At 53.1% G+C, this 25572-nt stretch overlaps 1 protein-coding gene across 1 annotated transcript in view; it reads right to left on the reverse strand.

The window, feature by feature from the left end:
- Positions 1–25572, reverse strand: part of TDRD7 (tudor domain containing 7) — a 1355384-nt gene that overhangs the window by 202231 nt on the left and 1127581 nt on the right. The window contains exon 15 of the mRNA XM_086961853.1: positions 23370–23872. Coding sequence (XP_086817979.1) covers positions 23370–23872 — 503 coding nt within the window. The remainder of the gene's footprint in view (positions 1–23369; positions 23873–25572) is intronic.

Raw genomic sequence — 25572 nt, forward strand, 5'->3', positions numbered from 1 at the left:
AATACCAACCCTGGTGGTGGGTCTGCGAACCAATAATCACACCAAAAGTCCTGAAGGACGGAACGGCCAAAGAAGCCATCCCTCCGGACTTGGCTGTCCAGGCAGTAGTGTCTTGCGAACGTCTGCAGCGAGGCCCATGTAGCTGCCTGACAGATGTCCTGCAAGGGGACTCCCCGGCCCAGGGCAGTAGTAGCCGCCGTGGCCAGAGTGGAATGGGCCCTCAGCCCAACAGGAGGCTCCTTCTTAGCCAAAGAGTAGCATGCCTTGATGCACAAGACGACCCACCAAGAGATGGTCCGTTTGTGTACCGCCCATCCCTTCTTAGCGCCCACGTAACCAACAAAGAGTTGGTCACCCACCCGGAACTGGCATGTGCGATCCAGATAGCATGAGAGCGCACGTTTTGGGTCCAGACGGTGGAGCAGCTCTTCCTCTTTAGCGGGATGCAGAGGCAGAAAGAAGGTGGGCAAGGTGATGGACTGCTCGATGTAGAAGGCTGTGACTACCTTGGGCAGGAAAGAGGGTCTTGTCCGCAACACAACCTTGTCCGGATGGACAGAAAGGAAAGGAGGACTGGAGGAAAGAGCCTGGAGCTCACTCACTCTCCTGGCAGAGGTGATGGCAACAAGGAAAGCAGTCTTAAGGGTAAGAAGACAGAGAGGACAGTTATGAAGTGGCTCAAAAGGAGCGCACATCAGGTTAGTCAGAACCAGGTTCAAGCCCCACTGGGGCATCACGAAAGGAACAGGGGGGAACATATGAGTGATGCCCTTCAAGAACCTATTTACAATTGGGGACTTGAACAAAGAAGGCTGATCAGGTAGCCTTAAGAAGGCGGAAAGGGCAGAAAGGTAGCCCTTCATAGTGCCCAGAGCAGAGCCCTGCTGGGCAAGAGAAAGAAGGAAGAGGTGAACCTCAGAAAGGGGGGCAGAGAGTGGATCCACAGCCTTTGCTGTGCACCATGCCACAAATCTGTTCCACCTACAGGCGTATACCGACTTTGTGGAGGGACGCCTGGCTGCCAGAATCACATTACAAACTTCAGGAGGCAAGTCAAATGGCCTCATCTGTCGCCACTCAATCTCCAAGCATGGAGGTGGAGACTGGACCGGTTCGGGTGGAGGACCGTCCCCTGCTGTTGCGACAGAAGGTCCTCCTGAAGAGGCCGGGGGATCGACTGACATGCTGAGTAGCTCGAGATACCAGTACCTTCGTGCCCAGTCCGGAGCCACAAGGATGACTTGGGCCCGGTTGCGCTTGATCTTCTTCAGCACTCTGGACAGAAGTGGTATAGGCGGAAAGACGTACAACAGACCGCAACTCCACTCAAGACAAAAACGTCTCAGAGCGAGTGCCGCCTTGGAAACTCCAACGCGCAGAACTGATGGCATTGCGTGTTCTCTTCGGTGGCGAATAGATCTAACCAAGGCTCTCCCCACTGCAGAAAGAGGCCTTGCGCCACGTCCGAGTTCAGACGCCATTCGTGATCCATCATGCACTGTCGGCTGAGTTCGTCCGCCTTGAAGTTCAGAAAACCTGCCAGGTGTTGAACCACCAGGGTCACGCCCTGATGTTCCAGCCACTGCCAGTTGCGCAGAGCCTCCTGGCAGAGGGTCCACGACCCCACCCCGCCTTGTTTGTTGGAGTACCACATGGTGGTGGTGTTGTCTGTGAACACCAGCACTACACTCCCCCGGACAGAGGGGAGTAATGCCTTCAGTGCAAGACGAATCGCCCGCAGCTCCAGATGGTTGATGTGGAGCCGGGACTCCGCCGGAGACCAGAGGCCTCTGATCTCTGCCTCTCCCATGTGGCCCCCCCAACCTTGGAGGGACGCGTCCGTCACAACTACATGCTCCGGCTGGGGTAGGGAGAGGGATCTGCCGCTGACCCAAACGCAGTCCATGAGACACCACTGCAGCTGTTTCGCAGTCCCCTCCGAGATCAGGAAACGGTCGGACAGGTCGCCCTGATGTTGGGCCCAATGAAACTTCAGGTCCCACTGCAGAGCCCGCATCCGCCACCAGGCGTGATGCACCAGAAAGATGCAGGAGGCCATCAGCCCCAGAAGCCGCAGCGTCAAGCTGACCGAGACCTGGGATAAAGGCTGAAAGATCAGAATCAGAGCCTGAATATCCCGAACCCGCTGTTCGGGAGGATAAACCTGAAACTGCGCCGAGTCGAGAACCGCTCCAATGAAGAGAAGCTTCTGAGAGGGACACAGGTGTGTCTTCGGCACATTGATGGAAAACCCCAGCTGGTGCAGGAGGTTGGCCGTAGTCTGGAGGTGGCTGACTACTGTCTGGGGCGAGACCGCCTTCAACAACCAGTCGTCGAGGTAGGGGAAGACTGAAACCCCTAACGTGCGCAGATGAGCAGTGACCACCGCCATCCCCTTCGTGAACACCCGTGGGGTGCTGGTACGGCCGAAGGGGAGCACGGTAAACTGAAAGTGCTCGTGGCCTACCATGAACTGCAAGTAGCACCGGTGGGCTGGTAGGATGGGGATGTGGAAATAAGCGTCCTGCAAGTCCAGCGCTACCATCCAGTCTTCCGGGCCCAGGGCAGCTAAGACCTGAGCCAGTGTCAGCATCTTGAACTTTTCCTTCCGGAAGCCGTTGACGTTCCGCAGGTCCAAGATAGGGAGTAGGCCCCCTTTGCCTTTCTTGGGTACCAGAAAGTAGTGGGAGTAACAACCACACCCTACTTCTGGCCCAGGAATGCGCTCAATGGCCCCCTTGGCCAAGAGGGCCGTAACTTCCTCTTGTAGAAGTTTCAAGTGATCCCAGACACGCAGTGGTACTGCGGTGGCATGGCTGGAGGGGTCGCCTCGAAGGGGTGGGAGTAGCCCCTTCGGACGATTTGCAGCACCCACCTGTCCAATGTGACAGTGTGCCAGTGGAGGTGGTGATGGCGAACCCTGCCCCCCACTGGCGTCACATGGGCCTGAAAGCTTGGACTAGGAGGGTTTTGAGGCGGATGCTGCAGGGGTAGGTGTGGACTGGCCTCGTCGTAGTCCCCAACCGCCGCCACAGCGGTTTCCACGTCCGCCACCGCTCTGGATGTTAGTCTGCGGCCCGTGGCTAGCAGGACGTGTGGGGGCACCCCTTACTTGGCCACGAAAGGAGCGGAAGGCAGCAGTTTGCAGGCACGGGCCGAGAGGCCCAAGGACTTGGCCGTAGCCCTGGAGTCCTTAAGGCGCTTAAGCGCATGGGCTACCTTGTCGCCAAAGAGGCGACGGCCATCAAACGGCACGTCCATAAGGGTGTTTTGGACATAAGCCGAAAAGTTGGCGGACCTCAACCAGGCGTGGAGACGAATCGCCACCGTCATTGCCATCGCTCTGTCCAGCGAGTCCGTGGTATCCAGCCCACACCGGATGGAATACGGTGCTGCATCTCGACTCTCCGGAAGGGCTTAGGAGAGTTTAGTCCGGGCCTCCTCCGGACATTGTGGCAGCACGTCCGCGACCGTGTCCCATATAGAGTGGGTGTAACGGCCGAAGAGGCAAGGGTGTTGACTGACCGCAACCCCAAACTCAGGGAGGAGAATACCTTTTTTCCGTACTGCTCATACCTCTTGGATTCCCGATCGGGGGAGCCTCCAGGAATGCGGTCTGGGAGTTAGGGGCCTGGATGACGAGGCTCTCGGGGGTGGGGTGAGTGGACAGGAAGCAAGGGTCTCCCGGAGCCGGGCGGTGGTGTCTGGCCACGTTCCTATCTACAGGCTGACCTGTGGCGGGCTTGGACCAAGTGCCCAGAAGAACGTCAGACAAGGCCTCATTAAACAGCAGCAGAGGCTCAGCCGAGCTTGCCTGCAGTTTAAGTGCCCCCTTGGATATTCCAACGTGCAGAACACCTGACATTGCGCGCTCTCTCCGATGGCGAATAGATCAAACCAAGGCTCTCCCCACTGTCGAAAGAGACCGAGTGAAGACGCCATTTGTGATCCATCATGCACTGGCGGCTGAGTTCGTCCACCCTGGTGTTCAAAGGACATGCCGGGTGTTGAACCATCAAAGAAATGCTTTGACATTCCAGCCATGTCGAGAGGCGCAGAGCCTCCTGACATAGGGTCCACAACCCCACACCGCCCTGTTTGTTGCAATACCACATGGCGGTGTTGTTGTCTGTGAACACCTGCACCACCTTCCCCTTCTTGACAGAGGGAAGGATGCCTTCAGTGCAAGAAGGATCGCCTGAAACTCCAGAAGGTTGATATGGAGCAGGGACTCCGCCGGAGACCAGAGGCCTCTGATCTCCGCCTCTCCCATGTGGCCGCCCCATCCCAAGAGGGACGCATCCGTCACCACTGTGTGCTCCGGTTGGGGAAGGGAGAGGGATCTGCCGCTGACCCAATGCTGATTCGTGAGCCACCGCTGCAATTGCTGTGCAGTGCCCTCTGAGATCTGGACGTAGTCGGACAGGTTCCTCTAATGCTCCGCCCACTGGAATTTCAGGTCCTACTGCTGAGAGGCCGAGCAGCCTCAAAGTCGTCCTGACCAAAACCTGGGACAAGGGCTGAAAGATCGAAATCATAGTCCGAATGCCCCGACTCGCTGTTCGGGAGGATAGACCTGAAACTGTGCCATGTCCAGAACCGCTCCGATGAAGAGGAGCTTCTGAGAGGGGATCAGGTGTGACTTCGGCACGTTCATGGAGAACCCCAAAATGCAGGAGGTTGGCCATAGTCTGGAGGTGGGAGACGACTGTTTGGGTCTAGCCCACATTCAAAACCAGTCGTCGAGATGGGGGAAGACAAACCCCTGATCTGCGCAGACGAGCTGTGACCACAGCCATGACTTAAGTGAAAACCCGAGGGGAGCTTATAAGGCCAACGGGGAGCACAGTGGACTGAAAATGCTCTGGCCATACCATGAATCGCAGGTAACGCCGGTGGGCCGGCAAGACGGGGATATGAAAATAGGCATCCTGCAGGTCCAACGCTAACAACCAGTCTTGCGGGTCGAGGGCAGACAAGACCTGAGCAAGTGTGAGCATCTTGAACTCTTCCGGAGGAAGCGATTGACATTCCGAAGGTCCAAGATAAGACGCAGGCCTTTGTCCTTCTTTGGAACCAAGAAGTAGTGGGAGTGACAACCACGACCTACTTCTGGCATCAGAACGCGCTCGATGGCCCCCTTGGCCAAGAGGGCCGAAACTTCCTGCTGGAGAAGTGTAAAGTGATCCCCTGACATGTGGTGGTACTGTGGTGGCATGGCTGGAGGGGTAGACTCGAAGGGGAGGGAGTAGCCCCTTGTGACCAGTTGCAGAACCCACCTGTAGGATGTGAGGGTGCGCCAGGTGATGGCGAATCCTGCCACCCACTGGCGACTGTTGGACCTGAAACACCGGACTAGGAAGGTTTGGAGGCAGCGGCTGCAGGGAGGGTGGTGGACTGACCCGCACCTGGCCCTGTGTCCCGCCTCTGCGGGTCCCACGTCCGCGCCGAGACTGCTGCTACGCAGGCCTGTGACTTTGAAATGAACGTGCTTGAGTGCCTCTTCCTTGGTCACGAAAGGGGCGAAAAGACGAAGCGGAAGGAGTGCGTGTGACCGAAAGGCCTAAGGACTTGGCCGTAGCCGTAATTCCTTAAAACGTTCCAACGCGCAGTCTGCTTTATCGCCGAACAGGCGAGTGCCATCAAAGGGAATGTCCATCAACGTGTGCTGGACATCCCCAGAAAAGCCAGTTGTCCTCAGCCAGGCGTGACGGCGTAGCGCCACCGTCGTTGAAATTGCCCTCCCCAGCGAGTCAGCAGTGCAAAGACCACAACGGATGGTGAACTTGGCTGCGTCTCTCCCCTCAGCAATAGCTTGGGAAAGAATTGTCCGAGCCTCCACCTGACACTGAGGCAGCACTTGCAGAGCTGTATCCCACACAGAATGGGAGCAAAGGCCCAAGAGACATGCGGTGTTCAGAGACTGCAGCCCTGAACTTGTGGAAGAGAAAATATTCTTCCCAAATTGCGCCAGTTTCTTGGATTCCCTGTCCGGAGGTGCGGAAGGGAATGCGCTTGGGGATGCAGAGGCTTGGACAACCAAGCTGAAGAGGAAAACGGGATCACCCGGGGCCGAGCGATGGTGATGGGCCACGTTCTTGTCCACAGGAGGGCTTGTGTTGGGCCTGGACCAGGTGCCCAAAAGAACGTCTGAGTGCATCGTTAAAGGGCAGCAGTGGCTCCGTAGTAGCAGAAGCTGGCCAAGCACCTCTGTCAGGAGATTAGTCCGGACAGCCACAGTAGCGAGTTTGAGGTGGAGAGCCTCAGCAGCCATACGCAACACCATAGAATATGATCCACCTTCCTCGGTAGCCACGGTAGAAGGAGACAGTGCGCTAGGTTCTGGCGCATAATCCTGGTCACCTGCATCCCCCGAATCCTCATCCCAGTCCGGGTCTAACTCGAATTGGGCTGCAAGAGGGTCCTCAGACCCCTCCCAGTCCTCCTCGCCCTCCATAGCCTGTGGAACAGGTGGAAAATACAGAGGTGGGTGGACAAAGGGAAAGAAATTCCCAACCGGCATTGGTCGATACCCTTCCAGCACCAGTTCCACGCCGGGGAGGGAGAAGGGGACGGCGTCGGCCGGGTTTGCGGCCCGTCGGCGCCAGCGACGACGATGCAGGTCGTACAGGGCCAACCGGCATGGACGGGGATCCAGGCCTGGATCCACGGGGGTCCCTCGGCATCGACACTGGAGTCGTTGGCGAAGTCGAGGCCGGAGGTGGCAATGTCGAAAAATGAGGATCCCCAGCTGGGCCCAAAGTCACACCGGAGGGGCCGACCGGTCCTAAGACATGTGCCATGGCTGACAGGAACTCCTGCAGCTGAGCCGCTGATGGACCCGGAAAGGGCAGGTAGGCCATTGGTAACTGCGTAGGCCCCGCTGGAGCCGCAGGGGCAGCGCCACCTGCCCCCTTAGTCGTGTGACCGGCTAGGGGAAGGCGAAGAGACGGCTCGAGCAAAGTTTTCGGAGCCATGGCCCGGCAGTGGGGGCACGACTCGGAGTCGTGGTCGCGCCCCAGGCAGTAGAGACACTCACGGTGCGGGTCCGTCAACGACATCGTGCTGGGACAGGCCGCGCAAGACATCCCTATACACCTGTAGATAGATATATACTTGAAAACAGACGGAGGAAATTTTCAGTCATCCAACCAGATATTGCTCGCATGCCCTCAGCAAAGAGAAGTTTAGTTGAGACTTTATCGAAAGATAAGAGGAGTTGAGTATCATCTGCGTTGGAATAGGGAGTGAACCCATGTTCTCTGATGGTTTTAGTAAGGGGGCCACATATACATTAATCAGGGGAGCACTAAGGCAGGACCCTTTGGGTGCCCCTTTAGTGAGCTTCAGGTTGCGAGACCGAAAAGGACCCAAGTTGACAGTTTGAGTACGCTAGTCCAGAAAGCTTGCAAGCCACTTTAGTGCCTGTCCCTTTATACCAATCTCACTCAGTGTGTGGATTAGCTTCTGGTGAGAGACAGTATCAAAGGCTCCTGTCAGATCCAGCAACACAAGCAACACAAGCAACACTGCCTTGTTGTTATCCAGGGCCAATTTGATGTAGTTTGTGACACCTATAAGGGTGGTATCAGTAGAATGATTAGGTTTGAAACCAGACAGAGGGATCAAGATTGCCTTGAGATTCATTACTTTTGGAGTCATTAGTAACAATAAGTATTTCCTAAACATATGTACATACACTAAGAATGGGAATGTCACCAACTGAGCCAGTGTTTACAGACATTGATCTTACCAAATATGCACTATCTCAACAGGACCAGGTTCTCGAGTGTGGTGACTGTGTAAGAAACTATGGGTGCAAAGCACCTAAAGCTGGACTTTCTCACAGCTTCACATAACAGGAGGCTCTTTCCGAGCCAAAGAGTAGCACGCTTTGATGCATAGAACGACCCACCGAGAGATGGTCCGTTTATGCACCGCCCGTCCCTTCTTCGCACCCACGTATCCAACAAACAGTTGGTCATCCACCCGGAACTGGCGTGTGCGATCCATATAAAATGAGAGCGCACGTTTTGGGTCCAGACGATGGAGCCGCTCTTCATCCTTTGAAGGATGCGGAGGCGGGAAGAAGGAGGGTAAGGTGATGGGCTGCCCGATGTGAAAAGCAGAGACTACTTTGGGCAGGAAAGAAGGTCTAGTTCTCAGAACCACCTTGTCTGGATGAATGGACATGAAAGGAGGTTTGACAGAAAGTGCCTGGAGCTCACTCACTCTCCTGGCAGAGGTGATGGCAACCAGGAAGGCCGTCTTTAAAGTCAGGAGACAGAGAGGACAGGAATGAAGTGGCTCAAAGGGAGCACACATCAAGAAGGTTAGAACCAGGTTCAAGTCCCACTGAGGCATCACAAACGGAACAGGTGGATACATGTGTGTGATGCCCTTCAAGAATCTTGTTACAATAGGGTACTTGAACAAACAAGGTTGATCAGGTAGCCTCAGAAAGGCCGAAAGGGCAGAAAGGTAGCCCTTGATAGTGCCCAGAGCAGAGCCCTGCTGGGCAAGAGAGAGAAGAAAGAGGAGAACCTCGGAAAGAGGGGCAGAAAGAGGGTCCACAGCCTTTGCAGTGCACCATGCCACAAATCTGTTCCACCGGCAGGCGTATACCGACTTAGTGGAGGGACGCCTGACTGCCAGAATCACATCACAGACTTCAGGAGGCAAGTCAAATGGCCTCAACTGTCGCCGCTCAATCTCCACGCATGGAGGTGGAGGCTGGACAGGTTCGGGTGGAGGACCGTCCCCTGCTGCTGCGACAGAAGGTCCTCCTGAAGGGGCAGGCGGATCGGGGAGACCGACTGACATGCTGAGTAGCTCAGGATACCAGTACCTTCGAGCCCAGCCCGGATCCACAAGGATGACTTGGGCCCGGTCGCGCCTGATCTTCTTCAGCACTCTGGGCAGAAGTGGTATAGGCAGAAAGGCGTATAACAGACCGCAACTCCACTCGCGCCGAAAGGCGTCGCCGTGCGAGTGCCGTCTTGGAAACTCCAACACGCAGAACTGAGGACATTGCGTGTTCTCTTCTGTGGCGAATAGATCTAACCAAGGCTCTCCCCATTGCAGAAAGAGGCCTTGCACCACGTCCGAGTTCAGACGACATTCATGATCCATCGAGCACCGACGGCTGAGTTCGTCCGCCCTGGCGTTCAGAGAACCTGCCAGGTGTTGAACCATCAGAGTCACGCCCTGATGTTCCAGCCATTGCCAGAGGCGCAGAGCCTCTTGGCAAAGGGTCCACGACCCCACCCCGCCCTGTTTGTTGCAGTACGACATGGCGGTGGTGTTGTCCGTGAACACCTGCACTACACTCCCGCTGACAAAGGGGAGGAATGCCTTCAGTGCTAGACAAATCGCCCGTAGCTCCAACAGGTTTATATGGAGCCGGGACTCCGCCGGAGACCAGATGCCTCTGATCTCCGCCTCTCCCAAGTGGCCTCCCCAGCCCTGGAGGGACGCGTCCGTCACAACAACGTGCTCCGGTTGGGGAAGGGAGAGGGATCTGCCTCTGACCCAATCGCGGTCCGTAAGCCACCACTGCAGTTGTCTCGCAGTGCCCTCTGAGATCAAGACATGGTCGGACAGGTTGCCCTGATGCTGGCCCACTGAAACTTCAGGTCCCACTGCAGAGCCCGCATCCGCCACCGGGCGTGATGCACCAGAAGGATGCAGGAAGCCATCAGCCCCAGCAGCCGCAGCGTCAACCTGACCGAAACCAGGGATAACGGCTGAAAGATGGGAATCAAAGCCTGGATATCCTTGACTCGCCGTTCCGGAGGATAAACCCGAAACTGCGCCGAGTCGAGAACCGCTCCGATGAAAAGGAGCTTTTGAGAGGGACACAGGTGTGATTTCGGCACATTGATGGAAAACCCCAGCTCGTGCAGGAGGTCTGCCGTCATCTGATGGTGGTGGACGACTGTCGTGGGCGAGCCCGCCTTCAACAACCGGTCGTCTTGGTAGGGGAAGACTGAAACCCCTAACCTGCGCAGATGGGCTGCGACCACCCCCATCACCTTTGTGAACACCTGTGGGGCGCTTGTAAGGCCTAAGGGGAGCACGATAAACTGAAAGTGCTCGAGGCCTACCGTGAACCGCAGGTAACGCCGGTGGGCCGGCAGGACGGGGATGGGAAAATACGCATCCTGCAAGTCCAACGCTACCATCCAGTCTTGCGGGTCTAGAGCAGCCAAGACCTGAGCCAAAGTCAACATCTTGAACTTCTCCTTCCGGAGGAAGCCGTTGACGTTCCGTAGATCCAAGATAGGACGTAGGCCCCCTTTGTCCTTCTTGGGTACCAGAAAGTAGTGGGAATAGCAACCACGCCCTACTTCTGGCCCAGGAACGCGCTCGATGGCCCCCTTGGCCAAGAGGGCCGTAACTTCCTCCTGCAGAAGTGTCAAGTGGTCCCCCGACACACGGTGGTTCTGCAGTGGCATGGCTGGAGGAGTGGTCTCGAAGGGGAGGGAGTAGCCCCTTCGGACGATCTGCAGCACCCACCTGTCCGAGGTGATTGTGCGCCAGTGGGAGTGGTGATGGCGAACCCTGCCACCCACCGGCGTCACGTGGGCCTGAAAGCACGGACTAGGAGGATTTTGTGGCGGATGCTGCGGGGGGAGGTGTGGTCTGACCTCGCCGTTGTCACCGACCGCCTCCACGGCGGTTTCCACGGCCGCCACCGCGTTGATAAGTTTGTTGCGGCGCCTGGCTGGCAGCACGTGTGGGACCGCCCCTTCCTTGGCCACGAAAGGAGCGAAACGAACCCGTTTGCTGGCGCTGGGTCGAGAGACCCAAGGACTTGGCGTTGACCCTGGAGTCCTTGAAGCGCTCCAGCGCGTGGTCCGCTTTGTCGCCAAACAGGCGACTGCCATCAAACGGCATGTCCATCAAGGCATTCTGGACATCTGCCGAAAAGTTGGCGGATCTCAGCCAGGCGTGGCGACGAATCGCCACCGTCGTGGACATCGCTCTGCCCAGCGAGTCGGTCGTATCAAGACCACACCTGATGGAGTATCTCGCTGCGTCTCGGCCTTCAATCATAGCTTTGCCGAGTTTTGCACGTACCTCCGGCGGGCATTCTGACAGCAAGTCCGCGACCGTATCCCACAGAGAGTGGGTGTAGCGGCTTAAGAGGCATGCGGTGTTGCAAGACCGCAGTCCCAGACTTAGGGACGAGAAGACCTTTTTTCCATACTGGTCGTACCCCTTGGATTCCCTGTCGGGCGGGGCCGACGGGAATGCGGTCTGGGAAGTCGAGGCCTGGATCACTAGGCTCTCAGGGGTGGGATGGGTGGACAGGAACTTGGGGTCATCCGTACACGGACGGTGGCATCTGGCCACGATCCTATCAACAGGCGAACCTGAAGCGGGCCTGGACCACGTGCCCAAAAAAACGTCAGTCAAGGCCTCGTTGAAAGGCAGCAGTGGCTCCTGTGGGCATGACTGCGGTTTGAGGAAGTCAGTGAGGATGTTAGTCCTCACGGCCGCGACGGGGAGCTCAAGGTGTAAGGCCTTGGCAGCCCTCATCAATACCACTGAATAAGCAGCCCCCTCCTCCAAAGCCACGGTAGGAGGCGAGACAAAGCCAGGGTTACGGGATTTATCTAGACCACTGGGGTCTCCCAAGTCACCTGTCCAGTCCACATTGTACTGACACTCGCGTGTCAGAGGGTCCTCAGACCCCTCCCAATCCTCTCCGTAATCTACATGCTCATCATATTCAGGATCAACATTGTAGACCGGCTCCCCGGGGTTCACAGGCCCCATCGGCGTCGGACTCGGCGTCGGGCGACGCCGGTCCGACTCCGTGTCCGGAGTCGGAGAGGGTATGGGGGCGCCGCCGCCCGGAGCCGGCGCCGCACGGGGACGGCGTCGGGGGCAACCCCGATGGGATCGGCGCGGGAGAGGTCGGCTGGCCAGCCGGCATGCGGTGCCGGGGCCGGAGCCGTCGGCGGCGCCAGGGCCGGAGCACCCGGCGGCGTCGAGGCAGGAGCACCCGACCCGCTAGGGCCCTCGGACGGGGTCACAGGGCCCGAAGGCGCCGAAGGCGCCGTAGGCCATGTCGGAGGAGACCGTTTCCTCATGGCCATGAGGAACTCCTCTATCTCCTCGGGCATCGCGCCTTGCCCAGGGACCGTAGGGTATGGAGCAGGCCGCGCCGGCGGCTCTCGCGGAGCCGCGGGGGTGGGGCCACCCAAACCCCCGGCCGCGTCGGGGGGAGTCGGGGGTACGATGACGACGCCCCGACTTCTTGTGTTTCCTACCTGAGGAACCAGAGGAATGGTGACGACTTCCGGAGCGTTCGTGACGGCTCCGCGACCGCTCCCTCGACCGCTCCCTTGACCTCCGGCCGGACCGGGACCTCTCTCGACGCGGGCCGACACCCGCAGCTCGAGTAGCTTGCGGGACCGCTCCCGCCTAGCTTTACTCGTCAAGGCCCGGCAATCGACACAGGCGTCCACGTCGTGGTCGGGGCCCAGCCACCGGAGGCAGAGTCGGTGACTGTCCGTGACCGACATCGTGCGGTCGCAGTCATCACAGTTCTTAAAACCGGGCATCCTACTGGCACCGTAAGAAGAGTCAAAAAGATCAAAAGATCAAAAACTTTGGTCAAAGACTCGGATCTGCGCTAACTGGTGCGGAAAAAAGAAGAACTGACGTCAGCGCGCGGAGGCGGCATCTATATACTCCAGCGACGTCATCACGGCACACGACGCCAACGACGGACGCGGAGCCGCAGGGGACGCCTGCAGACAACGCCTACCGACGCGCAGGGGTATGCTACGCAAAAGTTTCCGGATCCAGACTGACGCCTGGGGATATTCTAAGGTAAGGAATCTAATACTAACCTGTTTCTTTCAGATAGAGGAGTTCCTCATGGCCATGAGGAAACTATCTCCTCGGGCGTCGCGCCTTGCCCAGGGACCGTAGGGTATGGAGCAGGCCGCGCCGGCGGCTCACGCGGAGCCGCTGGGGTGGGGCCACCCAAACCCCCGGCCGCATCGCGCGAGCGTCGGGGGGGAGTCAGGGGTAGTCAGGGGTACGATGACGACGCCCCGACTTCTTGTGTTTCCTACCCGAGGAACCAGAGGAATGGTGACAACTTCCGGAGCGTTCGTGACGGCTCCGCGACCGCTCCCTCGACCGCTCCCTCGACCGCTCCCTCGACCGCTCCCTTGACCTCCGGCCGGACCGGGACCTCTCTCGTCGCGGGGCCGACACCCGCAGCTCGAGTAGCTTGCGGGACCGCTCCCGCCTAGCTTTACTCGTCAAGGCCCGGCAATCGACACAGGCGTCCACGTCGTGGTCGGGGCCCAGGCACCGGAGGCAGAGTCGGTGATGGTCCGTGACCGACATCGTGCGGTCGCAGTCATCACAGTTCTTAAAACCGGGCATCCTACTGGCACCGTAAGAAGAGTCAAAAAGATCAAAAGATCAAAAACTTTGGTCAAAGACCGGAGTACTGCACTTCTCGGATCTGCGCTAACTGGCACGGAAAAAAGAAGAACTGACGTCAGCGCGCGGAGGTGGCGTCTATATACTCCAGCGACGTCATCACGGCGCACGACGCCAACGACGGACGCGGAGCCGCAGGGGACGCCTGCAGACGACGCCTACCGACGCGCAGGGGTACTTACTGCTACGCAAAAGATTCCGGATCCAGACTGATGCCTGGGGATATTCTAAGGTAAGGAATCTAATACTAACCTGTTTATTTCAGATTAGATTGATATATTTATTAAACAAGTATTGACAAAGCCTATAGGTCCCTGCTATAAAGAGCTCACCTTTGCCAGTGTTTTCTGGCATTGTCACAAAAACGCATGCACGGAGATGAATGTACATGTATTGCTGACAATCTAAAAATGTGTTTTGATTGAAGATGACTGCAGACATGCATGCATGCGGCATGATGCACAAGTTACTACGATATATCTGTAAGAGACATTAGTTAGTGATAGATTCCTTACCTTAGAAAATCCCCAGGCGTCAGACTGGATCCGGAAAGTTTTCCGCGTCCGACACTGGCGTATTAAGCGCCGAGCTGACATCACAGAGAGTACTTTGGCGCCACCCATGCACGCTGACGTCAGATCTGTACACAACTTTCTGCGCCAGGAACGCAGAGCCATGCAAGATACCGACCATTGGGCCATAAGACTAGGGCCCTAAATGGGTATGACCTTAACCCTAGTAATCAGTTTCCAGAATGGAGAGGATAATGTCTCTTACAGATATATCGTTACACAAGTAGTAACTTGTGCATCTGAAAGAGACACGTTAGTGATAGATTCCTTACCTTAGAATAGATACCCCAATAATACCAACACCGGTGGTGGATCTGCGAACAAGATTACACCAGAAAGTCACGGAGCACAGAACGGCCAAAGAAGCCGTCCTTTCCGGACTTGACTATCAAGGCAGTAGTGCTTGGTAAACGTGTGCAGCGAGTCCCACGTAGCTGCCTGACAAATGTCCTGCAAGGGAACGCTGAGTCCCAAGGCAGTAGGGGCTGCAGTTGCCCTGGTCGAAGAAAGCTCCTTCTTGGCCAAGGAGTAACATGCTTCAATGCACCCGGGATATGGTCCGTTTGTGCACAGCCCAAACTTTTTTGGCGCCCACGTAGCCAACAAAGAGCTGATCATCCACCTGGAACTGTTTTGTACGCTGCAGATAGAATGCGAGCGCACGGTTTGGATCTAGACGGTGGAGCCTCTCTTCCTCCCTGGAATGATGCAGGAGCGGAAAGAAGGTGGTCTGCCCGATGTGGAAGGGCGTAACAACATTTGGCAAGAAAGAAGGACGGGTCCTTAGAACGATCCTTGTCCAGATGAACTGAAAGGAAAGGAGGTTTGGAAGAAAGAGCCTGGAGCTCACTCACTCTTCTGGCAGAGGTGATAGCCACCAGGAAAGCAGTCTTTAAGGTGAGAAGACGTAAGGGACAGTTATTAAGGGGCTCAAAGGGAGCGCACATCAAAAAAGTCTAGACAAGATTCAAGTCCCACCGAGGCATTATGAAAGGCACGGGAGGAAATGTGTGTAATGCCTTTGAGGAAACAGTTAACAACCGGGGACTTAAAAAGAGAAGGCTGATCAGGAAGCCTTCTAAAGGCGGAGATGGCAGAAAGATAACCTTTGATAATGCCCAGAGAGAAGCCCTGCTGAGCCAAAGACATAAGAAACATAAGAACCTCAGAAAGAGGGGCAGAAAGGGGATCCACATCCTTTGCTGTACACCATGCCACAAATTTGTTCCACCTTCAGGCGTATACCATTTTAGTGGAGGGACGCCTGACTGCCAGAATGACATTACAGACTTCGGAAGGAAGGTCGAAAGCTGTCATCTGCCGCAGCTCGATCTCCACGCATGGAGGTGGAGGCTGGACAGGTTCAGGTGGGGGACCGTCCCCTGCTGCTGCGACAGAAGATCCTCCCGAAGAGGCAGACAAATCGGGGGATTGACGCTCATACTGAGTAGCTCGGGATACCATTCTCTTCGAGCCCAGTCCGGAGCCACAAGAATGACTTGGGCCCGGTCGCGCCTGATCTTCTTCAGCACTCTGGGCAGAAGTGGTATAGCCGGGAAGGCGTACAACAGACTGCAACTCCACTCTCGACGAAAAGCGTCTCGGAGCGAGTGCCGCCTTTGAAATTCCAACGCGCAGAACTGATGCCATTGCGCTTTCTCTTCGGTGGCTAATGGATCTAACCAAGGCTCTACCCACTGCAGAAAGAGACCTTGCGCCACGTCCGAGTTCAGACGCCATTTGTGATCCACCATGCACCGGCGGCTGAGTTTGTCCACCCTGGCATTCAGAGAATCTGCCAGGTGTTGAACCCCCAAGGTAATGCCTTGATGTTCCAGCCATGTCCAGAGGCGCAGAGCCTCTTGACATAGGGTCCAGGACCCCACCCCCTGTTTGTTGCAATACCAAATGGCAATGGTGTTGTTCCTGAACACCTGCACTACAAATCCCCGGACAGAGGGAAGGAATGCCTTCATTGCAAGTTGGATCGCCCGCAGCTTCAAAAGGTTGATATGGAGCAGGGACTCGGCCTAAGACCAGAGGCCTCTGATCTTCGCCTCTCCCAAGTGGCCTCCCCATCCCAGGAGGGACGCATCCGTCATCACAGTGTGCTTCGGTTGGGGAAGGGAGAGGGATCTGCCATTGACCCAATCGCGATTCGTGAGCCACCACTGCAATTGTCATGCAGTGCCCTCCGAGATCTGGACATGATCGGACAGGTTGCTCTGATGTTGCGCCCACTGGAACGTTGGGTCCCACTGCAGAGCCCGCATATACCGTCTGTCATTTTTCACCAGCAGGAGGCCATCAGGCCCAGAAGCTGGAGGGTCGTCCGGACCGAAACCTGAGATCGAGGATGAAAGATCAGAATCATAGCCTGAATATCTCGGACTCGCTGCTCGGGAGGATAAAAACTCAAAACAGCGTTGACTCCAGACCCGCCCCAATTAAGAGGAGATTCTGAGAGGAACTCAGGTGCGACTTCGACATGTTGATGGAGAAACCCAGCAAATGCAGGAGTTTGGCCGTAGTCTGGAGGAGGTTGACGACTGCCTGGGGGCGAGCTCGCCTTCAACAGCCAGTCGTCGAGGTAGGGGGAAGACTGACACCCCTGACATTCACAGATGAGCTGCGACCACCGCCATCACCTTCGTGAACATCCGAGGGGCACTGGTAAGGCCGAAGGGGAGCACGGCAAACTGAAAATGCTCCTGGCCTATTGTGAACCACAGGTAGCGCCGGCAGGACGGGAATGTGAAAATAAGCGTCATGCAAGTCCAACGCTACCATCCAGTCTCCAGGGTCGATGGCAGTCAGGACCTGAGTCAGAGTCAGCATTTTGAACTTCTCCTTCCGGAGGAAGCGATTTACGTCCCGAAGGTCCAAGATGGGGCGCAGGCCCCTCTTGTCCTTCTTGGTGACCAGAAAGTAGTGGGAATAACAACCACTCCCTACTTCTTGCCCGGGAACACACTTGATGGCCCCCTTGGCCAAGAGGGCTGTGACTTCCTGTCGCTGAAGAACCAAATGATCATCCGACAAGCAGTGGCACCGAGGTGGCATGGCTGGAGGGGAGGACTGAAAAGGGAGGGAGTAACCTTTGCAGATTATCTGCAGCACTCCCTTGTATGATGTAATATCGCGCCAGTGGGGGAGGTGGTGGCGGATCCTGCCACCCACTGGTGTGGGGTGCTCGTCGAAGCTCGGATTGGTAAGGTTTGGAGGTGGAAGCAGCGGGGGTAGAGGTGGACTGACCCGCACACTGGTTCCCAGAACTGCTCCTGCGGAAGCCGCGACCATGGCAGCGCTGAGGCTGGTTCTGCACAGGCTTGTTGAAGGAGCGTGCCTAGGTGCCTCTGCCTTGGCCACGAAAGGAACGAAAACCACGAGTGGCCGGGGACTTTGCAGAAAGGCCCAAGGACTTGGCCGTGGCCCGCAAGTCCTTAAAGCTCTCCAGTGCACTGTCAGCCTTATCGCCAAACAGGCGGGTGCCATCAAAGGGCATGTCCATGAGCGAGCTCTGGACATCGGCGGAGAACCCAGTTGAACGCAACCAGGCATGGCGCCGCAACGCCACAGTTGTAGAAATCGCCCTGCCCAACTAGTCAGCGGTGTCCAAACCACACCGAAAGGCAAATTCAGCTGCGTCCTTACCGTCAGCAATCGCCTGAGAAAGGACAGCCTGGACCTCCTAGGACAGTGAGGCAACACCTGAGCAACGGTATCCCACACTGCGTGGGATTAGCGCCCAACAAGCAGGCGGTGTTAACCGACCACAGCCCTAAGCTGGCCGAAGAGAACAACCGCTTACCGAACTGTTCCAGTTTCTTAGAGTCCTTATCCGGCGGAGTCGTGGGAAAGGCACTCTGCGACGTCGAGGACTGAATGACCAGGCTCTCAGGCGTAGGAGGAGTGGTCAGAATGGCAGGATCACTAGGCGCCGTGCAGTGATGTCTGGCGACGTTTTTATCCACCGGGGCCCCCATGGCCGGCCGCAACCAAGTGCCCAAGAGGACTTTGATAAGGGCATCGTTGAAAGAAAGCAACAGCTCAGACGAAGTAGACGCCATCTGGAGCCCCTCGGGAAAGAGGTTGGTTTTGAGGGCCACTGAGGGGAGATAGAGGTTGAGGGCCTCAGCAGCCCGACAGAGCACCACTGTGTAGGAAGCACCCTCCTCCATCGTAGGCGGAGAGGCAAACCCTGGGTCAGAAGAGACATAGAGGTCCCCTGCGTCCTCCAGGTCGTCCACACAATCTTGCTCAGAGTCACATTGCCGGGCAAGAGGGTCCTCCGACCCTTCCCAGTCTTTGTCCGTCTCTGGCGTAGAAGGGGCCAGGCGCGGCGGCAGAGCCGGAGAAGGGACGAATGGCGTTGGGAACGGCGCGGAGAACGGCGGCAGCCGGGGCCGGACCGGCGCCGCCTTTCAATGCGGATCCCAGGGCAGAAAAAAATGGTCCTGGAACCGGGGCAAGGGTGGGATGAACAGCATCGAGTGTGGCACCGGGGGTGGAGCAGAGGGCGGCGCCGGGGCGTGCAGCGCTGCACCTCGTGGCGCCGGAGCCAAAGGCGCAGGATCCTGTGGCGCCGGGGCTGGAGCTGGTGACGGAGCCGCCGGGCCAACAGGATCTGGACACGGGACCGCGGGGCCCGAAGGCGTGCCGGCGGGAGCCCGAGGCCTTGCTGTCCATGGCAGCAAGTAACTCTTGCACCTGTTCGGGAGTCGCTGACGGACCCTGGTATGGCGGGTAGGCCGCAGGGGCAGAGCCCCTGTCCCCCTCTTCCCCCTCTAAGGAGCGACAGGAAACGAAAGTCCCAAAATAGTAGTCAAAAAGTGACTAAGGTACGTGCTCCATCCGGATCTGCGCTTCCTCGCGCGGAAAAAGAAAGAACTGACGTCAGCGCGCATAGGTGGCACCTAAGTAGACTCCGTGACATCAGCTCAGCGCTTACCACGCCAGTGACGGACGTGGAGCCGCAGGACGCCACCTACTGACGCGCAGGAGTACTGCGAAGCAAAACTTTTTGGATCCAGTCTGACGCCTGTGAATATTCTAAGGTAAGGAATCTATCACTAACTGTCTCTTTCAGATACATGTGCACATTCATCATGATGGCCATCATTTGGTTTAGTTACTATTCAAACATAGTGGACAGTCATGTTAGAAGATTAAATAACAATTTTCATAAACAGAAAAATGACTGTGTTCGAAGCTTAAAAAAGGAGGCAAGTGGCCCTGAAGCACTTTGCAGCAGCCAGGGCCTCAAACAAATAAAAATAAATAACATGGGGAGTGGGTGGCATAGCATTAAGAGTTGACAAAGACAAAAAAAAAAACCATGAGCAAGGTATTGACCTTAAGCCAACTTGTTGTTTCTAATGTCGATAAATTTAACACTAAACCTAAAACTTTTCTTCCCAAGTCTAGGTCTGTGTATAATAATCCTGGTGGGAAGGTGAAATTTGTGGGATGTTTTCGTTGTGGAGATATGTCTCATGCTGCTGATTTTCAAGGTTGTTTTGCCAGAGACAAAAGCTGCCGTAAGTGTGGTAAGCGGGGTCACATTAGCAAAGTGTGCAAATCTCCTGCATTTAATAGAGTTAGTTTTGTTGAAGATGATGCTTCTTCTCAAGAAATGTTCTTATGTGTGGATGGTGATACTGATGATGACAATGCTCATTTTGTCTTGCAGAAGCCAAGAGCTTCTTTTATTCTCAACGATGTTTCTGTTACCCTCATGGTCGATCCAGGCTCGATGTTTTCCATTATACCTTATAGTATGTATATGGAACATTGGCCATCTGTACCACTTCTACGCAGTGATTTCATGCCGAAAGGTTATACAGTGAAGGTAATTAAATTGAAGGGAGTCATGGATACTTCTTTTCAATTTAAAGGTAGATCTGCTTCAGGCAAGGTTTTCATTTCCGAAGAAGGCCCAGCAATTCTTGGGTGGTTACAACAGTACGACTTACATATTATTCTTGACCCAAGGTCTGATGAGGTGGTACTTGCAGTTGATGATTTTTACAATGTTGAAAATGTTCTTTCTAAATTCTCTGATGTGTTCCGTCCTACATTGGGCAAATTGAAAGGTTACTTACACGAAATCAAGGTTAAGGAAAATGCTTCCCCAGTTAGACATGCTTTAAGAAGAATTCCCATTGCTGTTAGGAAGGAGGTAAAGGAAATGCTTGACGACATGCAAAAGCAGGACATAATTGAACCGGTGGAAGCTTCTGAGTGGCTTTCGCCAGTTGTAGTCACACAGAAAAAGGACGGTAAGCTCCGTTTTTGTGTTGACCTTCGTTCTCTTAACCAGAACATTATTGTCGACAAATTTCCTTTGCCCAACATTTCTGAAATGGTCTTACTAATGGACAAGGTTAAATTCTTTAGTAAACTGGACCTACGGTCCGCCTACCATCAAGTTGTGTTACACCCTGACTCCAAAAAGTTTACTGCCTTTGTTACCATTGAAGGGGTGTTTCAATTTAAAAGGTTGCCTTTTGGCCTTGCCTCTGCGGCAAGCGTTTTTCAACGCATGATGCATTCTCTTTTCAAAGACTTAAAGCATGTCCACTTCTTCCAAGATGACATCTTGATTACTGGTATAGATGAGCTTGAGCACAATTCTAATCTGTCAAAAGTTTTACAAATTCTTTCAACTGCTGGTCTTACTTTGAGAAAAGACAAATGTCAGTTTTTGTTAACTGAAATCGACTATTTGGGGTACACGATTTCTCAGAATGGTATTAAGCCAAAGGAAGATCTCCTAAAAGCTATCAGGTGTGCTCCTATTCCTACTGACAAAGACCAACTCAAGTCATTTCTTGGTTTAGTGGAGTACTACTCCAAATTTGTCCCTAATTTCTCACATAAGATTGAACCGTTACGAATGTTACTTAGAAAAGGTGTGCACTTCGAGTGGGGAACCTTACAGTCGCAAGCTTTTGAATTGGTTAAAAGTGATATCATTAATGCTGGCATTTTGACAACCTTTGAACCTGGTAGGGATACTTACGTTACAGTCGATGCAAGTGCATACGGTATTGGCGCTGTGTTGTCTCAGAGGTCTGGAGGGAGTGAGAAAACTGTGGCGTTTGCTTCTCGCTGCCTCAATTCCTCTGAGCGCAACTACGCTGTCATCGAGCGTGAGGCCCTAGCTGCTGTTTGGGGCGTTTCTCACTTTCGTACCTACCTATGGGGTATGGTATTTTGTCTAAGAACTGACCACAAGCCCCTTCTCAAAATTCTGTCACCGGGCGGAGCCAATAATGGTTCTCCCCGCCTAATGAAGTTTGCTGCTAAGTTACAGGACTACACTTATAAATTAGAGCATATTTCCGGTTGGAGGAATACACAAGCGGACTGCTTGTCACGTCTTCCTGTTGTTTCAAAAGATGTTGGTGAGGATTTGGAGGATGAGAGTGTCTGTTTAATTGCTGCCTTTGAGGATGCTTGTTCTTCTGAATTCCATTCTATCTCTAGAGAAGAGTGGCATCAGGCTGTCCTAGAGGATGCTGATTTTGGAGAGTTGGTTGATGCTATACGTTTGGGATGGAGAAGGGAAGGGAATGTTAAACCTTCTCTGCGTCCTTTTGTCAAATTACAAGAAGAGCTGAGTTTGGGTGCTTCTGATGATCTGGTGTTACGTGGTGAGAGGTTTGTCCCGCCATCCTCTCTTAGGAGGAAAATCTTTTGTTTAGCCCATGAGGGACATCTCGGGCAAAAAATGACCCTTAAAAGGGTTAAAAAAGCCTTTTGGTGGCCTGGAGTTGACGATGATGTGCGTAGGTGGGTTGAATCTTGTCTTCTGTGTAAGGAGAGTGAAAAGAGATTGAAGATCTCCTCTCCTCCGCAGGGCTCTATTGTCAGCTCTTGTGTTTTGCCTTGGGATAAGTTATGTTTGGATTTCATTGGTCCCATGGACTCCTTACCTGCTGATTGTAGGTTTGCTTTAGTTCTTGTTGATGTATCCTCTAGGTGGTTGTGTGTAGAGTTTATGAGGAATATCACCACAGATGCCGTTATAAAACAGTTGAGATCTCTTTTCCTTAAGGAGAGCTTTCCGAAAATCCTCGTTACTGATAATGGCACCCAACTCACATTGTCCTCTATGCATTCTTTCTTAATCAATCATGGAATTCAACACGTTTGTACTTCCCTTTACAACCCCCAGGGCAATGGATTGGTGGAACGAATGAACCGTTTGATTAAGGGTACCATACAGTTGTCTGTACAAGGACAGAAGGATGTACGCAGGGCGGTAGAAGATATGGTGTGGTCTTACAATACTACAGCCCATGGAGTGACTGATTTGGTTCCGTTTGAGTGCATGCGTGGGAGGACTCCCAGAACTAAGCTGGTCCCGCAGTGGCTGTGGGAAGGTAGTGTTGCTTCTAAGGTGGTTCCTGGAAAGGTGGGTAGAGTTGAAGTGGGCGACTTGGTTAAAATCAAGTTAGGACGTAGGGAGTTTGGCATGAATAAGTTTTCCGATCCTGTGAGGGTTAAGGAAGTACACAAATGGCATGTTGTGCTAGAGAATGGGCAAAATTGGAACTTTCGCAGGATTGCCTTGTACGCCAAGAAGCAGGTTCCTGATGAGAAAGTGGTTGAGCAATCATCCAGAGATGTGTCCTTGAAGGGTTATCCTCTCCACAGGGATTCACAAGTTGTTTCAGGTCCTTCTCAGGGCACATGTCACTTGCCAGACTCTTTCCCTGTTATTCCCACCTGTTCCAAGAAGTTTCTTTCTGCTCCTCGATCTACACAAGGAGTGTCCTCTAGTTTGAGTCGCACCTCCCATGGAAGGACTCTTCGGGTTCCTAAGAAATTTGATGAATTTGTCAGATATTAATTTGTTCTTAATTTGTTCTTGTTCTTGTTTTTTTTTTTTCTTTTTTTATTTTACTGTTTTTTTTTTTTTCCTTTAAGGGGAGGAGATATGTTGTGCCTCATCTTAATGTTATCTCTGTTTGGAGTGTTATGCCAGCATGTATTCCATGTTCTCTCTTACCTGTTTGGTTCCATGTTCTCCATTCTGATCCTGGCGGTTGCTGAGGCAGGATGGTGAATGCTTGTACTACTATACTTGCTGAATAAACTCACCTTTACCAACACCTGGATCTCGACTCCTTCACTTCACAACTCAAAGGATGTTATAAGTGTGAATTTTAGAAAAAAAGACCTAGACAACAAACAACTAAACTGTAACTGGGACATTAACAAAAATCAACAATAAAAGAGCAAAAGTTTAGCAGTCTGTCCCTCCATTATTCAAATATTTACACTAGAATAAAAATATGCATTGTAAGAGCTTACTTATTTTCCACTTTTGCAGCATATGGTCTATTTTTTTCCAGAGGGATGGGACGCTCTTCAGCTGTTCTGTAATGAAGAATCATGTCTTCCATGAGAACCTCGAGTTTATGCATCTCTTGCCAAGGCTGAATGACAAAATGACCAGGATGGCAGGCCACAGGAACATACACATCCATCTGTTCTCCAGGCTTGGGCAGAGGTAAAAGGGGTGGCAGATCTGAAGCATTCAGAACAAAGGTGTTGTCTAAGACAGGCTGCTTATTAAGATTTGTGATCTCTTGTCGAGGGCCCATATTTGCAAATGTTGGTCCATGACTGGCATCACCCATAGCTTTAATAAGGCCAGGCCCAGTCTGATGAACACTTAAGAATACATCAGTCTGGTGCTTCCACAAATTGGCATTCGTAATCTGGCGGTTAATGCTGCAATCTGGATGAAGTAGGTCCTTTGGTGTGAACAAAAACACATGCGCTACTCCTGCCAGAGGATCAACTTTAACAACCTTTGCAGAGAGAAAATAAAACAAGGTTAAACAGAATGCACTACAAAAGCATTTCATACAATTAACAGGGATACTCGAAAGTAAGTACATCCATTTGAAGGCTCTATGATAGATCAACCACACATTTTTAACAGCTTGACGCTACCCCTGATGCCCCCATACACATGATTCACTAGTATAACCCCATAGTTTAGCCTCATTCACCAAGCACTGTACCCGCCAGCCATATCAATACTAACCACCCTATCATCCCGATTAAACTCAATCTACAGTAATCTCTTTGTTAAGCATAATTTTTGTCATGCCTATGATGTACTCCCTGAAGCACTGAAATGTGTCCTACTCTTTCCCTTTAATGAAAAAAACCTGTTCATAATTTTGCAGTTAACATATAACTTGACAACTTTTTGGTTAAAAACTACATTATTCTAATCCCTCATGTCCACAGATATTTCCACAAGGCACTGATAAAAACATCATCTTCCTTGGCCTATCTTTTCTACTTCGATATATGAATAAATCCTCCAGAGAGGTCAATAAAGTGATGAGTGGCACATCAGACAGAAAACATTGGCAAAAGGCAGCAACTATTCCATGACCACATTTCCTCAGAGAATGACGTCTATGGGAAATTTTGTTTCAATTTCCCAATGAGGTTGTACTCTGTTTCTCTACAATAATAGTCTGAGTCTGTCAATGCTGCTATTATCAAGCATGGAATTTTTTGTTAAGGTTTCTATTCAAGCAGGATACTGTGAGACACAGTGCTTTATTCAAAACCACTTTTAGCCCTCAAAGTTTTTTTTCAAAATTGGGCTAATGTGGAACATACCAACAAATTGTCACACATTTAGAAGTACAAAACATGTGGAGGTACAGCTCCTAAACAAAGGATCCCAGAAAATGGTAAAAACGTACCTCTTCTTGTAGTGTTCACAGCCAGGGCAAAAGAAAAGTAAGTGCACTATCGAAAAATAATGGCAATCACAGGAGCAGTCAAAGGCTCACTTGTGAGAGATTGGCTGGTATGAAGAGACAAAGTATCTCATTCCGAAGTGTGTTAAATTTCTATTACATATGATTTTCCCCCACAACGCACAGACCATGTTAGTGACCAGGGCAGCATTTTTTGGGAAATATATCCGCATGTTCTATTTAAAATGCTCTATATCCTCCCATTCAAGCTTTTTACAGAAGAACAGATCTTTCAAAGGTAACCAGTGTCACTTAAGTGTGCAAACTAACCTGCAATTGACTTTTGGATTGGATGGGAGCGCACAGCTGTTTTTGGTTGGGGTTTCAAAAAAAGTTTTTGTGCTTTATTGAGGGTTGGGTGCTACATGCAGGTGGCACGTCCGTCCAACGTGCGTTTTGTAGATGCAAGTGGTTATTGTGTTCCCATGTAACTTGGGGACATCCCTGTCTTCTGTGCACACCGTGGGTGCTTAAATAAGCCTCCAAAACATTAAGTTGTTGAAATGTTTTTAATCATCATTTCTCGTCATTGTTTTCATGACAATAAAGTTTCACGTAAGTTAAACGCTTTTGAAATGGCTCCAATGCATTTCGGGTTGTATACCTGCTCCTCGCGGACACTGAAGTAGATCACCCGCATGAAACGGAGCACACCGACACCCCAAACCGCATTTTTGCTGGTCAAACAAGCTCCCAGATGAAGGGTATACAACCCGAAATGCATT

This window comes from Lissotriton vulgaris, chromosome 3_1 (genome assembly GCF_964263255.1).
Source record: "Lissotriton vulgaris chromosome 3_1, aLisVul1.2, whole genome shotgun sequence".
In the NCBI taxonomy this organism is placed as follows: Eukaryota; Metazoa; Chordata; class Amphibia; order Caudata; family Salamandridae; genus Lissotriton; species Lissotriton vulgaris.